The sequence below is a fragment of the Lepidochelys kempii genome, chromosome 23 (assembly GCF_965140265.1).
Source record: "Lepidochelys kempii isolate rLepKem1 chromosome 23, rLepKem1.hap2, whole genome shotgun sequence".
Classification (NCBI taxonomy): Eukaryota; Metazoa; Chordata; order Testudines; family Cheloniidae; genus Lepidochelys; species Lepidochelys kempii.
The window spans coordinates 5,154,665-5,168,659 of NC_133278.1; the positions used below are offsets into that span (position 1 = coordinate 5,154,665).

At 55.9% G+C, this 13,995-nt stretch overlaps 1 protein-coding gene across 1 annotated transcript in view; it reads right to left on the reverse strand.

Moving 5' to 3' along the window:
- The window catches only part of PPP5C (protein phosphatase 5 catalytic subunit), a 49,856-nt gene extending 44,376 nt beyond the window's left edge, over nucleotides 1-5,480 (reverse strand). The window contains exon 1 of the mRNA XM_073322313.1: nucleotides 5,276-5,480. Within this exon, the coding sequence (XP_073178414.1) occupies nucleotides 5,276-5,396 (121 nt within the window). The 5' untranslated portion in view covers nucleotides 5,397-5,480. The remainder of the gene's footprint in view (nucleotides 1-5,275) is intronic.
- Nucleotides 5,481-13,995: the final 8,515 nt, after the last annotated feature.

A 13,995-nucleotide genomic window follows, 5' to 3' on the forward strand; every position in this document is an offset into this window, starting at 1 on the left:
CTTCAGCCCTTGACCATTTGTTTGCTTTTCTCTGAAATCACTGCAATCTTATTGACACCCTCTTAGCACTGACGCCCCCAGAAATTAATACCGTATATTTTAAAGGGCTGTGAAGGAAGCCCCCTAGTGGCTGATTCATTGCAAGTCACAAACTGGAAGTTTTATCAAACCAAAAATAGGAACCTGGATAAGATGCTATATCCCTTCAGGACTAAAAATAAATTACCTCATTACATTTTAAACATAAAATGAATTATTCCCCCCCCCCCGCCCAAAACAGTACTTGAAACACTAGACAATACAGCCGTCACTTGGAAGGCTAGGGCTCTGATCTTCTCAGCATTTGTGATATAGCTTGACTTATATATAATATATATATATATCTATATCTTGACTTTAGCAAAGCTTTTGATATGGTCTCCTACAGTATTCTTGCCAGCAAGTTAAAGAAGTATGGATTGGATGAATGGACTATAAGGTGGATAGAAAGCTGGCTAGATTGTCGGGCTCAATGGGTAGTGATCATTGGCTCGATGTCTAGCTGGCAGCTGGTATGAAGAGGAGTGCCCCAGGGGTCGGTCCTGGGGCCGGTTTTGTTCAACATCTTTATTAATCTTGGATGATGGGATGCATTGCACCCTCAGCAAGTTTGCAGATGACACTAAGATGGGAGAGAGGTAGGTAAGCTGGAGGGTAGGAATAGGGTCCAGAGTGACTGAGACAAATTGGAGGATTGGGCCAAAAGAAATAGGATGAGGTTCAACAAGGACAAGTGCAGAGTCCTGAACTTAGGAAGAATCCCAGGCACCGCTACAGGCTGGGGACCGACTGGCTAAGCAGCAGTTCTGCAGAAAAGGACCTGGGGATTACAGTGGACGAGAAGCTGGATATGAGTCAGCAGTGTGCCCTTGTTGCCAAGGTCAACGGCATATTGGGCTATATTAGTAGTAGCATTGCCAACAGATGGAGGGAAGTGATTATTCCCCCCTATTCAGCACTGGGGAGGCCACACCTGGAGTATTGTGTCCAGTTTTGTTCCCCCCACTACAGAAGGGATGTGGACAAATTGGAGAGAGTCCAGCAGAGGACAATGAAAATGATTAGGGGGCTGGGGCACACAATTTATGAGGAGAGGCTGAGGGAACTGGGGTGATTTAGTCTGCAGAAGAGTGAGGGGGGATTTGATAGCAGCCTTCAACTACCTGAAGGGGGGCTCCAAAGGGGATGGCGCAAGCCTGTGCTAAGTGGTGGCAGATGACAGAACGAGGAGCAATAGTCTCAAGTTGCAGTGGAGGAGGTCCACGTTGGATATTAGGAAACACTATTTCACTAGGAGGGTGGTGAAGCACTGGAATGGGTTACCTACGGAAGTGGTGGAATCTCCAACCTCCGAGGTTTTTAAGGCCTGGCTTGACAAAGCCCTGGCTGGGATGATTTAGTTGGGGTTGGTCCTGCTTTGAGCAGGGGGTTGGACTCCTGCGGTCTCTTCCAATCCTAATATTCTAGGATTCTATAATACCTCTCTCTTGCACAGCACTTTTTATCCCTAGATCTCAAAGCGCTTCCCTCCTTAGCGTACATACTCCCACCACACCCCAATGAGGCACAGAAGTGCTGTTATCCCCACTGGCCCAGAGAGGCATAGTGACTTTCCAAGGTTACACAGGAAGTCTGTGGCAGCGCAGGGAAGTAGGCCTGCATCTCTACAGTCCTAAACTAGAGTGTCATGATCACTGGGCCATCCTTCCTCTACAGATGTTTAACTTCAACGATTAGAGCAACTCCATGGAACTCAAGGGGGCCAGTCACACCGCGTGGAACTTTGTGTGCGCAGTACAGGGGCTTCAACGCTAGTAAAGAGTTACCTGATCACGTGATCTCACCAGACGCTAAGCCAGGTGACACCTTCTAGATAGATATACTTCCCTATTTCTGCTCTCCTTACTTTGATTAGACACAAGTCAACGCATTTTTAGAAGTGCTATCAGCAAGAGCCAATCACTGACTGATGGGGAAGAACCTTTGCCTCTGATCAGGTAATTCCACCATTGCACCTTCCTCTGGTGCTGAGCACTGGGTAAAGATGGGAAACTGGAACTATCCCCCATCAGGTCTAATCCAGTTTGGCACGTCCTAGAGTCGGTGACAGGGTTTGTTTAAGTCCCAGGACAGGAAGTGCAGACTTCCTCATAGTCCTCCATCCTGTCCCGGAGGGATCATATCTAGAGGTAAGAGTGGTACCTGGGGTTGGGGACATGACTTCCAGCCTCCCCTGAAGGGCTGCCTGCAGAGAGGAGGGTTAAAGTAATAAAGAAATGATTGACAAAGAGCAAGGAAGAAAGGAGGCTATCTCCTGGTGGAAAGCTCTCAAACCTGGGGAGATGGGGTCTCTTTAGGACAAGGCCCAGCCAGACACTTCCATGGACAGAAATTCAGGCCTAAGAACAAGCGGCCTTAACGAGCTCGCACACATGGCCTCTTCCAAGAGAGCCATGTTTGCTCTCGGACTGGACATTAACCCCTCATAATATGGAAGGAGGGAAGTTAAGCAAAGCAACAATCCAGTTAAAGTATTTCTTCAGGTGGCTCCCGGCTGGCAGTCTCTCCCTGTTTATGCCAAAGAAACAGGCCAGGCTGCTTCTGAAGCATTCAGAAGCTAGCCACAAGGTGGGAACCTATGGGAACCACTGCCCTATTTGCGATGCCCATCCGCAATGTCTTCCCTCTCCTGCCAATCGCTTGCTCCAATCATTTATTTCATCTCACTATTAAGCTCGGCTCCACAAATCCTCCCCTGAGGGAATATGCCCTCTGTTGCATCAGACAGTCCTTCCCTCACCTCAGGACTTGTCTACACATGAAAGTCACTCTGGAATTAGGTAGGGTGTGAATTTAAAGCAGAACATCCATTCAGGAATAACTCCATGTGTGCACACACTTATCCAAGAACAAGAGGGCCTTGCTCTGGTTTGGCTTAATTTGGAAAAAGGAACGCTTATTCCAGAATAAGAACCTGTCTACACAAGATACTTCGGAATAAGGTAGGACATGAATTTAAAACAGAATAGCTACTCCAGAATAACGGTGCGTGTGGATGGTCTTATTCTGGAATAAGGATTTATCTATACAAAAATGTTGCACTGGTTTAATTTATATCGGATTTTAAGCCAATTTAGTTAAACCAGTGCATGCTGCCGTGTGGATGTTTGATTTAAGAGGGGCTTACTTCTGGTTAATTTAAACTGATTCTTAACCAATTTAAGATCAACTGAAGTAAGCCTGGTTTAAATGGAAATAAGAGTATCCACACATGGGTTTTTCACTGGTTTTATTTTAAACTGATTCAACCATGGAGTTATTCCAGAATAGCACCATATGTAGACAAACCCCCTGACACATCAACGTCTCCTCTAACACTAACCCCATTAACAGATCAGATTATGCTAGTCACTTCAACTGAACACCTTCTCCCCCTCACCCCCACACATCCTGAGGCCCTTTGCTAGCTCAGCCTCTCTTACTCTGATTTAATACTCCAGTGATGGGCATCAGGGAACATCTATACCTCAAACTGAATTAGTAAGTGTACCAGCACAGTTACAGCAGTACAACCCTATTGTGTGGACACGCAGCAGTATAAATGTGCTTAGACCAGTATAGTTTATTACCCTAAGTGATCCCTGTGTAACTGCCTCTACATTAGGGCTTGTACTGGTGTAACTATTTCAGTTTAAAAAAAATCACTTCCTGAGTCACAATAATTAAACCCATAAAACTTTCACGTGTAGAGCAGGCCTCAGCAGCTAGAAAAGGGAACTTGGAGCCAGAACTCCTGGGTTCTACTCTCAGCTCTGCTACAGACTGCCTGGGTGACCCTGAACAAGTCACCTCCCCTGCCCTATGATTCAGTTTCCCCAGCTGTGAAATTAGGATGCCCAGGGGGATGTAGTGGCAAATTAACAAATCCTTGCAAACTGCTTGGAGATCGTGGATAAAGAGCAAGAGAAGGGGAAAGCATTCGCTCTGAAACCATAAGGCCCTTCTGTTGGCACCCCTGCAAACGGAGCTGAGTGTGTAGGGCAGCGTGCTTCCACTGCTGGCATGAGGCCTTTGCCCTGAACGTAACAAATAATAGCGATGGTGATAATCCTGAGCTCTTCTCCAGCACTTTTCAGCAGTAGTTCTCAGCACACTATACAGAACAGATCAATACCATTATCTCCATTTTACAGATAGGGAAACCGAGACTCTAAGCAGGACGCATCCCTGAGCAGCTCCCACCCCTGTGCCTGCTCCTGTGTGACCGGGTTGCTCACCACACACGTCACTGGCAGAGCCAGGAACACAAACCAGGAGTCAGTCCCCTGCTCTAATGACTAGACCCCATAACCCTCCCACGTCCATCCATCCCACATAAGGCATACATTTTTAACGGTGAGAGTAACCCACCTTTGGAACAAGTTACCATGGGTCATGGTGGATTCTCCGTCACCAACCATGTTTAAATCAAAATGGGATGGGTTTAGGTAAGAATGGCCACACGGGGTCAGACCAAAGGTCCATCTAGGCCAGTAGCCTGTCTTCTGACAGCGGCCAATACCACGTTTCTAAGAGATCTGTTCTGGGAATTATTTGGGGCAGTTCTCTGGCCTGTGCTCTACGAGAGATCAGACTAGATGACCTGGTCCCTGCTGGCCTTGGAATCCATGACTAGAAGGCAGGAGCCCCCACTCCCACTCCCCTGCTCTAGCCACTAGACTAGGCTGCCTCTGGCGCCCTACCACCGTCTCTGCTCCCCACCTAGGACTCACTCTCTGGTAGCCCCTCCCCGCTGGCAGGACCCTCACACCATCATCCCTCCCACACTCGCCCCCTGGTTTCCCATCTAGCTGCCCCTTCCCTACCCCCTCCCTACAACAGCTCCCTGTGTGCCAGCCCACTATGGCTCCCCATCTGGCAGCTCCTTCCCCCCCCCCCCGAATCCCCTTCAGGCTCCATATCTCGCAGCCCCTCCCCCCTCGATTTCCCCCACTAGCTCCATATCTCGCAGCCCCTCCCCCCTCCACTTCCCCCAGCAGCTCCATATCTGGCAGCCCCTCCCCCCAGCAGCTCCATATCTCGCAGCGCCTTCCCCCCGGCTTCCCCCAGCAGCTCCATATCTGGCAGCCCCATATCTCGCAGCGCCTTCCCCCCGGCTTCCCCCCGCGGCTCCATATCTGGCCGCCCCGCCCGGCTTCCCCCTTTGGCTCCATATCTGGCCGCCCCCCCCCGCTACCTTTGAAGTACTCGTTGGCCTGGCTCTTGAGGGCCTCCGCCCTCTCCAGCGCCCCCGCCTCCCCCACCAGGGGGGGCCGCCCGAGGCCGCCGCTCTGCTCCGTCCGCTCGCCCTCCGCCATCGCCGGGCCGTAAAGCGACCCTAGCAACCGCGCGCACCCAACCGCCCCGCCGAGCGCTGCCGCAAACAGCAAGGGGGAGGGGTCGCGAGGAGGTCGCAAACGCGCGCACGCGCGCTGAGGCGCCGGGCCCCTCTGGCAGCGAGGGGGCGGGGCTCGGGGCTCAGCCATAGAGAGGCGGGGGAGCGAGGGAAGGGCGACTGCGCATCATAGAGTCCGGGGAAGGGGGGCTAGAGTGGCCATGCCCCGAGGCTTCATTGGGCAGTGCCCGGTGGGACCTGATTGGGCATCACCTGGTCTGAGGGGAGGAGGCGGGATTGGATGGCATCATGGGGGCACGTGATTGGATGGCATCAAGGTGGAGGCACGGGATTGGGCAGCATTGGGGGACTAGGCCAGGACCTGCCATGGTTATGGCTGGGCGGCACCAAGGGAGAATCTCTGAGCCCACATGTGGGGTGCCCACGCTCCCAGAGTCCTGCCCTGGGGCGCGTGGCCATGGGGCCACGGGACCTCAGCAGATGCAGAGAGATCCGGCGAGCGGCCCCATCCCAAAGCACCTGGCTTTGATGAGTGCCATGGGCTCTGAGCCGACGCAGCGTGGGGGCTTGGGGCTGTCGTCCCCGCAATGAGCCCCCCAACCTGAGAGCTGCGGTGAGGACGTGTGGCTCCAGGCCATGCTAGGCCACGCTGCTAGATATCACTGGAGCTGCCCCTGGGCCTCTGGGAGGTCACCTAGCCGCAGACGTTAGGCTCTTTCCATGATCATCTAGACCCAATTGTTGGGTGCTCAGCATGATGAAGTGAGCTGTAGCTCACGAAAGCTCATGCTCAAATAAATTGGTTAGTCTCTAAGGTGCCACAAGTCCTCCTTTTCTTTTCGCGAATACAGACTAACACGGCTGTTACTCTGAAACCAGAATAAACATGCATCTTTACCCACCTCCCCAGGAAGTTCTCCAAGGGCAGCGTTTTCAGCAGCTTGGGTCATTTGGGAACCATCTAGGGAGCTGGTGGTTAGCCACGGTCATGTTGTGTGGGGACTCAAGAGAGAGATGCAGGGTCTGTGCAATGGGTGCAGGGTAAGCAGGTCTGGCAGCTGCTCTTAATAGCTTCTCTGTGGCTCATGCATCCTGAAAACAGTGCACAGAGCAAGGGTCCTTTATGCTCATTTGAGGGTAGCAGGATTTACAGAGGTCTGGTCTACACCACAGAGTTAGGTCAATGACCTAACTATGGAAGTGTCTATACTAAAATTTTGCTCCCTCCAATGTTACTACCCCACCACGCCGACTTAATAACTCCACGGGTGGTGTAACGAGAGGTCGATGCAGTGTCAGTATAAAGGGAAAGCGAAGAGGGGGACGGAGTGGAGAGGAGCAAGCAGGGGGCAGGGCTTTGGGGGAACGGGCGGCATGAGGGTGGGGCTCGGGGAGAAGGGGTGGGGCCTTGGGAGAAGGGGCAGTGCAGGGGATGAGGCCACAGTTCGGGCAGCGGTGGCCCCTCACTTTTAGGAAGCTTCCACCACTCCTGGTACAGCTGTGTCATGGTAGCCCTTCAGTGTAGACACTACCTACACCAATGTTCTCCCAATCAGCATAGATAATCCATCTCCCCGAGAGGTGGTAGCTAGGTTGATGGAAGAATTCTTCTGTCAATGTAGTGCTGCCTGCTCCAGGGGGTTCGGTTGGCATAGCTGCGTCTCTTGAGTGTGGATTTTTCACCCCATGAGAGACATAGCTAGTCTGAGATACATTTCTAGTGTAGACGGGGCCAGATTCCCAGCTACATTGCTGTTAAGGGAACACAAAGCATTTCTGGGGAGAAGCTGATAAGCATGGTTTCTTTCACAGTGCGAACATGCCGAATCTGAAAATGATGTGTGCCACATTGAATGGAAACCGCAAATTGGCTACCATTTGGAAAATGAATAGCAAGTGAAGGGGAGGTACTCAGTGTGGAACAGGTTCCCGAGTTGGAATGCTGCACTATCAGAAAGCACAGGGAGTGGTCTCTGTTGAAGATCATTCTCACGTCTTTCTCTTCCTGCCTGATTGGCCACACCACCCGACTGGCCACAAGCGGCCAGCAGGCTGGCTCTTAAGCCAGTAGCCGCAGCAGCCTCTTGGTGGCTTCTCAGTGCTCCTGCCCACCCCTGTGCCTGCTCCTGTGTGACCGGGTTGCTCCTGCCCCGGCCTTGCATCCAGCCTGGCCTCTGTCCTGCCCCTGCCTTGAACCCGTCGTTGCCTGTTACCCTGCTCGCTCCAGTTCCTGCCCTCTGGTTCGACCCGTTGATCTGGCTCTGGGATAGTGACTCTGGCTCTGGCCTCAACCCCAGAGAAAGAGAATTCAGTGCTGGGGCTGGGCAGGGCCCCGGGGGATTCTGGGTAACTGGGAATGGGGCACTGGGGACAGGCAGGGCCCCAGGGGATTCTGGATAACAGGGAATGGGGCACAGGGGCTGGGCAGGGCTCCGGAGGATTCTGGGTAATGGGGCCCTGGGAATAAGCAGAACACCAGGAGATTCTGGGTAACCAGGAATGGGGCACTGAGGATGCATAAGTTCCTGGGGAATGGGAGATGGGCACTGGGGATGGGCAGGGCCCCGAGGGATTCTGGGTAACAGGGAATGGGGTGCAGGGGCTGGGCAGGGCCCCAGGGGTTTCTGGGTAAACGGGAATGGGGCGCTGGGGACGGGCAGAACACCAGGGGATTCTGGGTAACAGGGAACGGGGCACAGGGGCTGGGCAGGGTCCCAGGGGATTCTGGGTAACAGGGAATGGGGCGCTGGGCCTTGGCAGGGGTGGGACCTAGCATGAGTCTGTCTCAGAGCTGTGATTGGAACCCAGGAGTTCGGGTGCTCGCACCACTGCCCTGTGCTTTCCTGATGCTGCCCACAGACTCCTCTGCAGACCGTGCGGGCTCTACTCTGCCCAGGGGCCCCATCGTTGTCCCCAGTATCCTCAACACAACGCCCCCACCCCGGGCCAGGCGGGCACCTCTGCCCTGTGACGGGATGTCAGCGTGGTGTCCCGCCTGTCCTGGCCCCACAGCATTCTGGCACGGCCCAGAACCAGGGCCTGGGGACAGGTGTGTTTGTACGAACCCACTTGGAGAAGCCAGCGCTAAGGGGGTGAAAGGGAAGAAGTGGTACAGGGAGAGAGATGTGGGGCGGGAGGAGAGGCATTTTCAGCAGCTGTTGCTGGATGTGAACACTAGGTGCCGCTAAGTGTCCGCCAGCCAGGGCTCAGGGTTTCCTTAGGGTCCAGTAGAAGCCACTTCCGCCAGAGGGCGTCTGTGCCCGGGGTGGGCAGGGCACAGCTGGGCCCAGGGGGTGCTGGCTGCGCTGGGCGTGGGGTGGGGGCATGACCAGTGGCACATGTGTGTGATAAGGCATATGTGACTGCGCGTGATAAGAGCATGTGTATCTGTCATAGTGTGAGCATGGGCGTGATGGAGTGTGAATGTGATCGTGTGTGTGTGAGAGTGTGCACGGGATTGTGCATGAAAGAGCATGTGATTGCGTGTGAGAGTTTGTGTGTCTGTGCGAGGGAGTGTGATTGTGGGTGTGAGATACAGCAGGTGCGTGATCGAGCGTGTGCTTGTGTGTGAGAGCGTGTGGGTGTGATTGCATGTGACAGTTTGTGTGTCTGTGCGATGGAGTGTGATTGTGGGTGTGAGATACAGCAGGAGCGTGATCGAGTGTGTGCGTGTGTGACTGTGCGTGAAAGAGCATGGGTGTGATTGTGTGTGACAGTTTGTGTGTGTATGTGATGGAGTGTGATTGTGTGTGTGAGATACAGCTGGAGCGTGATCGAGCATGTGCGTGTGTGCTTGTGCGTGAGAGAGCATGGGTGTGATTGTGTGTGACAGTTTGTGTGTCTATGTGATGGAGTCTGATCTTGTATGTGTGTGATACACCAGATGTGTGATCAAGCGTGTGCTTGTGTGTGAGAGCGTGTGGGTGTGATTGCGTGTGACAGTTTGTGTGTCTGTGCGATGGAGTGTGATTGTGTGTGTGAGATACAGCAGGAGCGTGATCGAGCGTGTGCGTGTGTGATTGTGCGTGAAAGAGCATGGGTGTGATTGTGTGTGACAGTTTGTGTGTCTATATGATGGAGTCTGATCTTGTATGTGTGTGATACACCAGATGTGTGATCAAGCGTGTGCTTGTGTGTGAGAGCATGTGGGTGTGATTGCGTGTGACAGTTTGTGTGTCTGTGCGATGGAGTGTGATTGTGGGTGTGAGATACAGCAGGAGCGTGATCGAGCGTGTGCATGTGTGCGTGAGAGAGCATGGGTGTGATTGCGTGTGACAGTTTGTGTGTCTGTACGATGGAGTGTGATTGTGGGTGTGAGATACAGCTGGAGTGTGATTGAGCGTGTGTGATTGTGCGTTATAGAGCATGGGTGCGTGAGCATGTGTGGCAGAGCACATGTATGTGACCATGGGTATGTGTCTACAACAGACCACATCAGGTGTCTGTAGTGATGTGGCTAAACAAAATGTGACTGACTTGCACCTTCACGTGCACCCTCCCAGAGCAGCTCTTGGGCACTGGCTGGGGGGGTGAGGACGCGTCCCTAGATATCTGTATAGCTCTGTGTGTGTGTGTGTGTATATCCATGTGTGTTGAGATATCCATGTCTGTGTGTATCTTAGTGTGTAGATCTAGATATTTTTGTAGCCCTGTCTGTGTGTATCCCTATCTGTGTGTATCTCTGTGTTCTAGAGATCTGTGTGTATCTCTGTGTGCGTATCTCTGTATTTGTGTCTAGAGATCTGTGTAGCTCTGTCTGTATCACTGTGTCTGTGTGTATCTCTGTGCAGGTCACTAGACATCTGTGTCGCTGTGTCTTTGTGTATCTGTGTGTGTGTCACTAGACATCTGGGGTCTGTGTGTGTCGGTGGGGGGGGTGTCTGTGTGTATCTGGGTGTGTGTGTGTCCCTGTGTTTATCTGGGTGTGGAAGGGGGTCGGGAGGGTCCCTGTGTGTATCTGGGTGGGTGGGTGTCCCTGTGTGTGTGTGGGGGGTCTGGGTGAGTGTGTTCCTGTGTGTATCTGAGTGTGGGGGGGTCTGGGTGAGTGTGTCCCTGTGTGTATCTGGGGGGGGTCTGGGGGGGTCCCTGTGTGTATCTGGGGGGGTGTCTGGGTGTGTGTGTCCCTGTGTGTATCTGGGGGGGAGGTCTGGGGGGGGTCCCTGTGTGTATCTGGGGGGGGGTCTGGGTGTGTGTGTCCCTGTGTGTATCTGGGGGGGTCTGGGGGGGTCCCTGTGTGTATCTGGGGGGGAGGTCTGGGTGGGGTCCCTGTGTGTATCTGGGGGGGTGTGGTGGGGTCTGGGTGTGTGTGTCCCTGTGTGTATCTGGGGGGGAGGTCTGGGTGGGGCCCCTGTGTGTATCTGGGTGGGGAGGGGTCTGGGTGTGTGTGTCCCTGTGTGTATCTGGGGGGGAGGTCTGGGTGGGGTCCCTGTGTGTATCTGGGTGGGGAGGGGTCTGGGTGTGTGTGTCCCTGTGTGTATCTGGGGGGGAGGTCTGGGTGGGGTCCCTGTGTGTATCTGGGGGTGGGGGGGTGGGCTGGCACCACATGGCAACTAGGCCAGTGTTATGGGAAAGCCCAAGGAATGCTTTGTAGCTGAACCAGCAGGGGGCGCGCTCCCCTTGCTGGCGCCAATGCCCCACTGCAGCACTAGGGGGCGCTGTGCTGCAAGGAGCGGGGCTGGGGGTCAGTAGCCGGCGCTCTCCTCTCACTCTCCCAATGCAGTTCTGGGGGTGATTCAGCAGGGGGTGCCTGTCACTCGGTTCAGCACCTGGACTCTGCCCCATCCCCGGGCAAGCCCCGCTCCGCCCTGCAGACATAGCTCCTAGGGACCTGCTGAGCAGGTGCCGGGACCGGGACCAGGACCCCCCCGGACCCCACCTGCCCCCGTGCAGAGCTCTAATGCCCTCTAGTGGCCGAGAGGTTGATGGGATGGCTCCAGCTGGCTCTTGCAGCGCCCGGTGCCCCGATCTCGGTCACTGTGTGTCTGGGCAGCGCCCGGCGCGACGGGGCCCCGATCTCGGTCACTGTGTGTCTGGGCAGCGCCCGGCGCGACGGGGCCCCGATCTCGGTCACTGTGTGTCTGGGCAGCGCCCGGCGCGACGGGGCCCCGATCTCGGTCACTGTGTGTCTGGGCTGCGCCCGGCCCAACGGGGCCCCGATCTCGGTCACTGTGTGTCTGGGCAGCGCCCGGCGCGACGGGGCCCCGATCTCGGTCACCGTGTGTCTGGGCAGCGCCCGGCCCAACGGGGCCCCGATCTCGGTCACTGTGTGTCTGGGCAGCGCCCGGCGCGACGGGGCCCCGATCTCGGTCACCGTGTGTCTGGGCAGCGCCCGGCGCAACAGGGCCCCGATCTCGGTCACTGCGTGTCTGGGCAGCGCCCGGCCCAACGGGGCCCCGATCTCGGTCACCGTGTGTCTGGGCAGCGCCCGGCCCGATGGGGCCCCGATCTCGGTCACCGTGTGTCTGGGCAGCGCCCGGCCCGACGGGGCCCCGATCTCGGTCACTGCGTGTCTGGGCAGCGCCCAGCGCGACGGGGCCCCGATCTCGGTCACTGTGGGTGCGGCGGGGCCCTGATCTCAGTTAGCATGTCATTCTGCCCTCCTCCAGCAGGGGGCACGACAGCCCAGGTCCCAGTACCGTGAGGTCCTGTGCTCACCTCCAACCCAATACACCAACCCCATGGTGGGGTTTTCAGTGGCTTCCTAGGCTGTTGAGTTGGGACAATGACCAGGGAGCTGCCAAAGGCCCCGGCTGGCACATGTCCTGGCCCAACGCTCCCCTACGCCCAGACAGGCCCAGTGCCCTGCTACGGGGCAAGGGTCTTGCCCACTGCCCTGGCTGGGCAGGAAATGGGCACAATATCTTATGCCTCACCATGCCATGATCCGGGGGGCACTGGAGCCTGCCCCACCAGCACAGCAGACCCCTAGCCGGGGGGTGGGGTGGGGCTCTGCTTGGCTGGCCCTTCACCACACCTCCCCGCAGTGCCCCCTATCAGCACCGTGTCCCTCGCCCCTGGGGTAAGACTGCACCAGTGCATCTCCGGCCCCCTGGGACACCGCCTTGGCCCCGGAGCCCATGGCATTCAAGGGGGCTCTATGTTAAGGGGCGGGGACCCTCTGGGAGAAGCAGGGATTTGACCCCTGCCGGCAGCACTTTGGCAGGCAAAGGCAGCCAGCTCCAGGTTCCCCCCTGGGCCCCCTGGGTACGCCCCCGCAGTGCACCAGACGCTCAGCGAGGGCATTCACCCAGAGACCGCACAGCTGCCTCCCCAGGCCAGCGAAGCAGCTTCCCACCCTCCTCCCAGGAGGCAGGTCAGATGTACCCAGGGCATTGGGCAGGTGTGGGGGGGAAACTGAGGCACTGAGAGGGGAGGAGACCAACTGCAGGTCACACAGCAGGACAGTGACAGAGCTCCCCAGTGCCTTAGCTCTGGTCCCAAGACCATGCCCCCAACCCCCCACCCCCGAGGGGCTCTTTGTCCAGACCGCGACTTCTGTCAGAATGTTGGTGAGTTAGAGCAGGGGGGCTGGGAGTCAGGACTCCTGGGTTCTCTCCCCAGCACTGGGAGGGCAGTGGGGTCTAGTGGTTAGAGCAGGGTTTGGGGATGAGGGCCTGGAGGCTAGGATTCCTGGGTTCTATCCCCAGTTCTGGAAGGGGAGTGGAGTCGAGTGGTTAGAGCCAGAGAAATGAGCCACCTCCAGGTGCCAAGTTCTCACCGGACTGATTTTGTCAGAAAGCCAACCCAGCACACAGAGGCGTCTGGCAGCCTCAGAGCGTAGGCTCCTAGAGCTCTCCTTTTCTGGTGGGCTTGGCCCAGGGGGGTTCTTCTCATCCCCAGGTCACAGACCCCCCCTACCCTCTCCCAGCTTGGTCCCCGCAGCCAATGACAAGGTGAGCCAAGGTTTGTTACCAGACGTGTTTATGTCCAGAGGGTGCCGGAAGAGAGTCCGGCCCCAAAAGAAACCGGACGCACACGGGGAGAGGAGACAATAGAAAAAATACACATGCCCCAAAGCCTGGCACCAACCCACCCCACCTGGCTGCCCCCCTCACCTCCTTCGCCAGAAATCCCTCTTCTGGGGGACCCGATCCTGATCTTCCAGCAGGGCCAGGTGGCTTCACCCCACTGGAGTCACTCCTGATTAACACCCACAGACTTCAGTGAGGTCTCTCCTGATTCCCAGGGTGTCAGCAAGGTCAGAATCAGGCCCCTCCAGACCTTACCCCCGCTCCAGGGTGTTAGATCCTGGGCTTCCTGGCCCGGGAGGGGGGACAAAGGTTGGGGGGGGGCTGCAAGGAGCCAAGATACACAAGGCCAAGAGTCCCTCCCCTGCAAATTGCTCTGCTCAAATGCAAAACAATGGGGGAGGCTCCAAGTTCTACTGGAGTATCCCCCCTGCTCCACCATCTCCCACAGATTCCCCCCCACCCCATATTACAGGCAGGAAAGAGGGAATCCAAGTATATCCAACTCACAGTGTTTCTAACCCCCCCTCATTAAAAACGGGGTGCTCCTAAAAGAGGGTTGCCCCGGTGTGAAGTAGCTGCCATGGGGTAGGG